The 9,345-nt window shown below is 35.1% G+C and overlaps 1 protein-coding gene across 1 annotated transcript; it reads right to left on the reverse strand.

The window, feature by feature from the left end:
• Window positions 1-335: 335 nt before the first annotated feature.
• LOC123713227 (cytochrome P450 4C1-like) lies at window positions 336-9,019 on the reverse strand. Its single transcript, XM_045666808.1, has 11 exons — window positions 8,962-9,019; window positions 8,286-8,433; window positions 6,774-6,863; window positions 6,027-6,137; window positions 5,241-5,426; window positions 4,646-4,839; window positions 4,147-4,207; window positions 3,383-3,578; window positions 2,164-2,309; window positions 1,619-1,795; window positions 336-599 (listed from the first exon to the last, which is right to left on the reverse strand). The coding sequence occupies exons 2-11, from the start codon at window positions 8,431-8,433 to the stop codon at window positions 433-435; spliced, it is 1,476 nt and encodes a 491-aa protein (XP_045522764.1). The 5' UTR covers window positions 8,962-9,019; the 3' UTR covers window positions 336-432.
• Between the last annotated feature and the right edge of the window lie 326 nt (window positions 9,020-9,345).

Consider the following 9,345-nt stretch of genomic DNA (forward strand, 5'->3'; position numbering starts at 1 on the left):
TCTATAGAGTATGGAGTGTATAACTGGACAAAAGCTAATCGATGCATGTGATTTTTTAGCAGAGCCGTCTATGATAGTAAGTGGAAGAAGTTTGTTGTAAAAAGTGGTAAAATGTAGTGTTAATTTTGCAGAACTGGCAAAAGAGCTTCAGTTTATCGGCTAACGGGATGACTACTCTGAGTTTTGTTTGCCTCATGTTGTAGATGATATTCAAGTTATACTGCACTATATAATATACCACTACACCATTACCACACCACATACACTAAACCATTTTATTATGTCATTTTGTGCGCTACAGCTTCTTTGTCATTAGGCCAATCAAACACTTTCATTTTACGAAGTTTTTTAATACTTCAATATAATATTTAAACAGATTTAATATTATATTGTTATCTCCTTTTCCAAAAAGATCACATGACCACAATTTGTCTAGTTTGACTTACGCCGTTGTATCTTCATAAAACAATCATTCAAAGGTCGTAACACAATGTCTATCTTAAACTCCATTCTGTTGAAACTTTCGTCGCTAATTATTTCATAACTTCGTATGCAGTGCACCAAAACTGTCTTCAAAAATGCCATTGAGTATTTCTTGCCTGAGAAATTGTAAGCTTACTTTAGAACGTTTAACACATGAACAACGAACTTAATATCTGAAAATACAAATTAAATTTGTATTAAATAAAATTATTTTCTTGCAATTATATTAAACTAAAGTAAAAAATATAACTAATCCCCCTAGCCAATCGCGATTATCACGAACTGGCGAACTGACTTCACTCGATGTGGATGTTTTTGACATTTCGAGCTAGGTCAATATCACATATAGAAACACTATACATTTATTTATAAAAAAAAGAATCGGTCTTAAGCTGATAAAAAATGAAATTATTTTTCTTTAATATATCTGATTTAGATTTATTGATATCAGTCTGGGCTACGCATGAGACGAAGTACTATCTCATGTTGGAGCGAGTTTATGCCTTGGAGTAAGTCCATGAATGGACTTATCCTATCGATTTTTTAATGCACCAAACGTTATTGTTCTGCAAGAACTTATTTGTGGAAAACGGATATTTGTCACGGCAGAAACAAAGGTTATTTGCTGTCCCTACGGGCAGAATGTATTTGTGGCAACAAAAGCGTTGCGAGTACTTAACACTATCCCCAAAACGATGGATATTTTTATATGTTCTTAGAGCATATACGCAGTATAGTAATAAGTGAAATATTATTATTATTTTATCTTATAGGAGGCAAACGGGCAGGAGGCTCATCTAATGTTAAGTGATGCACACTCATATTGCCAGAAGGCTCCAAGAATTAGTACGCTCTTTTCTTGAAGGAGCCTAAGTCGAATTGGTTCGGCAATACTTCAGTGGGCAGCTGGTTCCGCATCGAGGTGGTGTGCGGCAAATACTGCCTTATGAAACGATGGACGTGGAGGTGATGCGGATGGTATTTTGCCTTGACTTCCGATAATGAAACTCAGCTGCAGGTATTACACCGAACACTTCCTCGGAACGCTCTCCATGGTAGATGCGGTAGAAGATGCAGAGAGACCCCTAAACCTATATAAACCTTTAAACCAACAATGACGACGATTATACAATACCTATACACGCTCTTTTCCCCAAGCTGAAAGGTAAATGAGAGCTTATGCTGGGAATGTTTGGTGGGAGCCATCTCTCAGGTCTGAACGCGGCTGCATCATCACCCCACAAACGCTTCGACCTTCCCGCACCCCATATGTTTATTATAGCCGTTGTACCTTTCGTTATTGTACAGGAACCTGCAAACACAATTTCTGATCTTTCAGGAATCTGCTTAATCACATAAAATATAACTAACATAACATACGATCTATAAGCTGTTTTATTTATTAACGAATTTAAGTGCTATCAAATTAGGGCCGTGAACAATGGCCGGTGAAGGCAAAAATCATAAGGAATCCTGCACTAATTAGTCACAAAAATCGTGTCAGTCACTAACAGGCTGATCACAGACTTGCCTCTTAAGAAATGGCAGACAAAACGACTACATATATTAATCTTGGAGGAAGCATGTTGTGATCCTTCTCCAACTAAAAGCAAAGATCCACGAACAATATAACTGCCCAGACATAACAAGAAATTTATATCTATAATAAAGTAAACGTACTGATCTTCAAGTCATGGTCAGCCATTCGTAATACGGCGACAGCTGGTGGATACAATCTAAGGCTTTCATTGATAACTGCTTCACAGTAGCTTAGCTGAACCAAGTCTTTCTTCTTTAACGGTCGATCGCCAACTGTCCTCATTATCCTGTTAATAAAAACCTACGTGGTCATTATGTATTTATTTTGATATTGTTCCCTTTGGAGTACTCTTGGGCCGTGGGATTCAAATGCACAGCTAATTAAAGAATTAAGCTGGCGCCGGGTAGATAGTACCCAACAAATGAGTATGCCATTAAAGCGAAGAATCGCTGTAAAAGGTGTTAAATTTTCTTATTATTATTATGTAGGTTAATAATATTGTAAATACTGTATATACTGGAAATAAATTATTTGATAATTGAAATTGATTTGATGAAATTGAATGACTGATTGAAAAAAGAATTATATGATTTTTTTTAATATAAGAAGTAGTTCCCAGTCACAAGTAACAAGGAAACGGATGAATAAATATGATCAAAAAAAGTAAGAAAGCTTGTTTAAAATCTGGTTTCCATAAAAAAAATAGTTTTTAATTTAAAAGCAATACTAGCGAGCAAGTTTTCACATTTTCCTTCTAAAAATACACGAACGAACTTTCCCGTACGACGTAAAATCTTATTCACTCCCTTCATATTCACTGGAAATTGCGTCTAGTCAATTAAGGCCGTGTAATACGAGAGGTAAAATACTGATAATTAGGTGCCTTAGGCATTTTTCTATGAAATAAATCCACCCCCATGCATTAAATGAACATGTCAAGCTGCGCCTGATCTCGCGGTCACTCCAGGAGTGTGCTCTTGCGTACAGGTCTCTATAGAGATAAGCCGAGGGGGCCGCGTCAACCTGGAGAAAATATTAAAAAGGCCTGGTTTATGAGCCCTACTAATTGTGACCACATAGGACTACAAGGAGTTGAAAAGAAAATCTTTTTTTTAATATAGAACTGGGCTCCTCTGATGTTAAGTGACACCGCTCATGAAAACTCTCAATGCCAGACGGCTCGTGAGTGGCGTTGCCGGCAAGACACATTCTAAAAAGGATGTAAAATAAAATGAGAAACTGACCTAATACTATGACAGTTTTTATTACATTAGTTGAATATAGTCAGTTGAAGTAATAAATTCTTAATTCTTTATAACTCTTAATATATAATAACTTCTGTATACTAATTCTACTCACTCTTCATACATCTTCTCTTGGACATCCTTCCTACTACCTATTACAAGAAGTGTATAAAACAGACTGGTAGCAACCGTCTCCTGTCCAGCCAATATGATGGTTGCGGTTTCCCACAGGATTTGTTCGTCAGTAAGAGATAGGTCATGTTGCCGGAGCTCCAGCAAGTGATCCAAAAAGGATTTAAAAGAATCTTTATCTATAAAAAAGGTTATGAATGCCATTTATAAATAAATGCTATAAGGAAATAAAACTTGATGCTATTCGATTCAAAAAATTTTTAAACTGGCCAGCTCGACGTCCTGACCTCAAATCTATTGAGCATGTCTGGGATGTTCTTAACAGACAAGTAAAATCAGTGCAACCTGCTCCACAAACCATCAAACAAAAAGAGTTATTACAGAAGAGTGGGAACGTATTCCTCATAACGTTATTTAAAACATCGTAGAAAAAATGTACAGAAGGATTCAAGCTGTGGTTTTGGGAAGAGATCAAACTCGTTATTAAGTTGGACATTTGAAATTATTTAGTTTAAATAAGGAGAAAAATCTTCTCGTCTTTATTGCCGATCACTTCTTGTTTGGCCGTGTACATAGGAGTTCATCAGAAGTTTATTTAAAAAATACCATCATTCAGCCTTTTTCATTTCCACGATTGTAAGTATACTCAGTCAGAAAATTAAAATGCATTTTTACTATCTGAAGACCTAAATTTCCTTAGGTGCCCATCTCTTTCAATAGAGTCTAGTATGAATTTGTTTTCATTACCATTATCGATATGATGATCGCCGTTTCTTAAAGCGCGTTCTTTTTTTTTATTATTCAATATCTGAAAAGAAGTCTACTTACAGTATTATGTACGTATAAGAGTTATAACACGATTTGCACATTAATGGATTTTTCATTTTTTATATAATAGGAGTCAAACGGCCAGGAGGCTAACCTGAAGTTAAGTGATACCGCCCATGGACACTCATTTTACAAGAAAGCTCGCAAGTGCTCTTTTCATGGAGGATTCTAAGTTGGAAATACTTCAGTGGGGGTGGCTGGTTCCACATAGTAGTGGTGCGCGAAACTGCCTTGACGTGCGATAAAAAATAAAATAAAATTTATAAACATAATTATTTTTTAAACATACATTTTTCTTAGGGTGACTCGAGGGTCAGGGAGACCTGGAAGTTTCTAATTTTGGAGGCCAAAGCACTTTTAGCGTCTCAGAGTCAACGGAGTGCGTGAATATTGTATATTATAAACTTTACACACTTACCGTTTTTGAGACATTGTGCAAAACATCAACACATTTCAAAAGCTCCTTATACACTGGTGTCAAACGGTACAGCCATTCAGGGTGCAGCAGAATATTGGTGCCTCTATTCACAATCAGATCGAGGGTGCGATGGAAGGCTTTATAGTACTCCTCCGACACCAGATTATTGGATTTAGATACTCCAAGACCAACCTCTAAAAATAATGTATCTATCTATCCATTAAGAAAAGAGCGTACAAATTCTTAAAAGGCCGGCAACGCACTCACGAGCCCTCAGGCATTGAGAGTGTCCATGGGTGGCGGTATCACTTAACATCAGGTGAGCCTTCAGCCCGTTTGCCCCCTATTTTATAAAAAAAATTCAATTCTCTTGAAACTCCATGGACACTCACATTGCGAGATGGCTCGCAAGTGCGTTGCCGGCCTTTTTGAACCCTTTGCACGATTAAAAGAGGACTATAAATTATAAGAGACTATAATATATGGAATGGACTATATATGGAGACTATATAAGATTCTATCATGGATTTGTAATAATTTCAAAGAAAACATCTTCATATATTTCGATCACAAAGTAGTAGATAAAGTGACTCACGACAAATAGTTTCCAAGGCTGAAAAGCATAAGTACGGCATTGGATCAAAGAAACCGCCGTCCACTTCCCGCGCCAGTTTTTGAACTAATTTGTGCGCTTGATCATTGAAAAAGACTTGGTAGTGATCTACAGCTGGTCCTATAAACGTGCTCGCCATCTTTTTAATGTTCTTCTTCCATATCCAACCTGAAATATATAGTATATTGTTAACAGATAGAAGAATATATTTTTTAAATAATTAAATACCAAGAAAACAGGTAGGTATTCTGAATTCTGAAAATCCGTCCTCGCGTTCAACTCGACATCTTCACGTCATTATGTAACGTAACATAAGTTAAGTAACCTATATATATTTAAGTGATCATTACAAGTGCAAACCAAATGTAAGCAAGCATCGCACACATAAAGCCAACATGAGCCCTTTTTTTCACACTCTTAAATATAATATAATACTCTCGATTCCGATAATGTCCAATAGGTTGAATACACTTACATATATACTTTAAGTTAAGCTAAGTTAGTTTTTTGTTTAAATGAAAACCCCTAATTTTATGTTAGTTTTAAGATCATGGTTTAAACGATTACACTTCTCTTTGTTAGAAGCTGACATCCAGCTTCAAACAAAAGTTTCATTAAACATACATTTGACATCCCTCCATCAACTGCCACCGAACTTAACTCCCAAATATTTATTATTGTGTCGAACAGTCCTTGTATTGAAAGCAATAGGTATTACGCGATCAAATCAACATAGGACAAAAGTATTATTATATATAGGTAACTTACCAGGTGCAGTAAATAAGCCATTGCCAAGCCAAGCATTGGCAAATTTGTAATAGTATGGTTTTTCTATGAAGGCGTTTGCCACCAGCCTGATGTCATCAGGGTCACTCAATACTGTAATATTTTTATGGGTTACTTTTTTTATCCTATTCATTGGTTGGTTTCAAATTAGGAGCTTATTCGAGTTTGATGGATGTGAATATAGCGTGTAATAATAATGGATAGTTAATAGTTATTGCAGTGACAACGGAAGTTTTCGAACGTTTTTGCGCAATTTGTTTCCAAGATGTATTTTATTCATTACGATGATTGCAAACATTGGTTTGAGGATTCTGTTTCTTTTTTACAGAAAGAAAGGCAAACGGTAAGGAGGCTCACCAATGCCAGAGGGCGTGTGCGTTGCCGGCCTTTTAAGAATGGTTACGCTCTTTTCTTGAAGGACCCTAGGCCGAATGGGTTCGAAAATACTTCAGTTTAATTAGGTTACTTACTTTCTCACATCTTCACGTACGTTTTCACCAAGAGACATTAAAAAACGATGGTTTTACGTATGGGCCTCAGATTTCTGTATCTGTTTCGAAATAGTCATTTTTCATATGCAAGTAGGTGATCAGCCGTCTATGCTTGACACACGCCGTCTAAGGCAAGGTTCTGTCACAATGTTTGTGGTTTTCATTCGCCGTGAGTGATAATTACACATTAAACTCTATCTTAACCACTAAAATTTGACCTTAAATATATATTACTCACATAAAATCGGCGTAGGTCCCGCCCAGAATACAAATGGTTTATTAGCAGTTTCACATTTCTTCGTTACGTCCTCAAATGTTAAAAATAGTTCTAAAAATTACCATAAACAAGTAAGGTTGACGTAAGAACTTGTAGGAGGTGAAAGCAACCGTAGTCGCGTCTCGGGAAGCGGATAAAATTCTTACCACATCCCGCCCAGGGTGATTGTTGGTATTGCCTTGGAAAATAGCTAGTCCCACATAACCTTCTCGCACTTAGCAGTCGCGCCGCAAAGGGGTATTCAGATTTATGCCTATTTTTTATTGCTTGATTATATATAGGTAGGCTTCAGTGCGTATGTATTAGTTTTTTCTATTACGTAGATTTTGGGAAAACAGGGTGACGACAGTCTTGAGTATATAGAATATATTGGGTGCATGTTGCATGTACATGGATACATAATATATTTTGAAGAGTATCTCACCAGTTTTTGTCCATTCCACGGCATGTGCCCTTTTTAATTTTATGATTTCATCTACTTAACGCTAACCTTACCTACTAATATAATATTTAGCAAAATATTGCAACTAATAATACCCATAAGGACATATGTAAATCAGTGGCGCTAAACCTCAGATTTCTCAAACTGTTTAATGATAATTTTTAATATAATAGACAAGTTGTTGATCAGCCTCTTCTGTGCCTGACACACGCCGTCGACTTTGTCTGTCTAAGACATGTCAGTATACTCACAATTTTTTCCTTCACCGTTCGAACAAATATTAAATGCGTACATAGAAAGAAAGTTCACAGCCTCGGATCGAACCTACGACTTTAGGGATGAGAGTCGCACACTGAAGCCACTTGGCCAACAATGCTCTTTATTATATATGTAAAGAAATAATTATATTTCTTAAATTTGATTCTTTAGATGATTAAGAATAGATTCTGTGTTTACTGATGTTTCATTTAATTTGTTTGTCAGTCTGTGGTATCTTTACCCTAGTTTTGGCCCTAGTTAGATTTTTTGTTAGAATATTTTGGATTGTATCTTTTATATATATAGTCATTGTTTTCAAGTAAAAAAACAAACAATAAATGTTGTTTCTTAAAATACATATTTCAGCAACATATTTGCGTTTCATTCATCACATATATGTATACGTTGAATTTATTAACTATGTTGATTGATTTCGTATTGGTATAATTAACTAAAAAAGTATTTCAGAAAAAAAAAATTGTTTATTATTCTAATGCTTATTCTAACGCGCTATGCACTAAAAAAATGCAATCGCGACATAAGTCAGGATTACTTAATATGGTGGTTAAGTATTCTTAAATTTTCCGCGCAATTTTATCTTTCTCTCCTGACACATACACACAACAAAATAAGAATTAGCGAAATCGATCCAGCCGTTCACACTTGATGCCGTGACCAAGGGAAATAGGGATTCATTTTTATATATACAGATTATATTACTTATATCAAATTAGTAAGATTTTGACATATATTTTTATATAAACAATACTTACTCCGTGAATTTCCATACAATTTGTAAGCGTTTCCCAATAGTGGTAGATTCGTATAAGATGGTAAATGAGCGTAGTTCTTTCTGACTCTCCAATGCCAGGTAAAAGCACACAAGCATATCATAACAAGTAGACACGCCCATAGATACATCTATAATTTAATCGTATATACCAGTAGTTTAGTTAATAAATTTCATACAATTTTATTACGTACTTGATTGTAAAAACTCAAATAATTTTAACCCTGCGAACTCCGATTCGGCTTAATATGTTTTTTACTTAGACTACCTTTTTTGGAGATACATACCAACATATGGAGCATTTTTCTATGAACACCATAGAAACTTTTGTAAACAAGACTACATTTTAAAAGAAATCTTCCTCAGAATTCAAAGTATAAATAAAAAAGTTTACTCAAATTGGTCCAACGGTCTTCGACTTTTGGGCATAGTAACATATTATAGGATTCCACTTTTATAGAAAAAAGTATCCCTATAGTTTCATTCCATAGAGGAAACAAATTTGTAATAGGCGACTTTAACGGGTTAATATAAAAGCGTTGAACAATATGATTAACTACTCATACATTATAGGTTACGCGAAATGGTGGAAGTGAAATTAGTTACACTGAAGGGCTTATTTAGTAATAAGGGCTATGCTTCAACTATGAACAGCTCACCGTTTCAAATATATTTCAGTTAGATTCACGACTTTCAACGACAAATGCCTTACAAATACTATATTCTACAAGAGCGGTACGGCAAATAAACCTTAATCATTAAGATCTTAGTAGAAGTATAATCGTGCACACAAGTGTCTACATGTAACCCTAATAACAAGAGTTTTTAAATTGTTTCGATATTTGGCAAATATTTTACAAGTCTTTCGAAATATATTGAAAACAATTTAGTGTTTATAAAATGTCTGACTGAACTAAAAGTCTACCAAAAGTCGTGCCGTTTTATAAAATGGTCGATTATGTTTACAATGTTAACTCAAAATATCTTTATTCCACATATGAACGTCAACAGAAAAAATGTTAAAGTTATTTTATATTTACATT

Source organism: Pieris brassicae, chromosome 8 (assembly GCF_905147105.1).
Source record: "Pieris brassicae chromosome 8, ilPieBrab1.1, whole genome shotgun sequence".
NCBI classification, from domain to species: Eukaryota; Metazoa; Arthropoda; class Insecta; order Lepidoptera; family Pieridae; genus Pieris; species Pieris brassicae.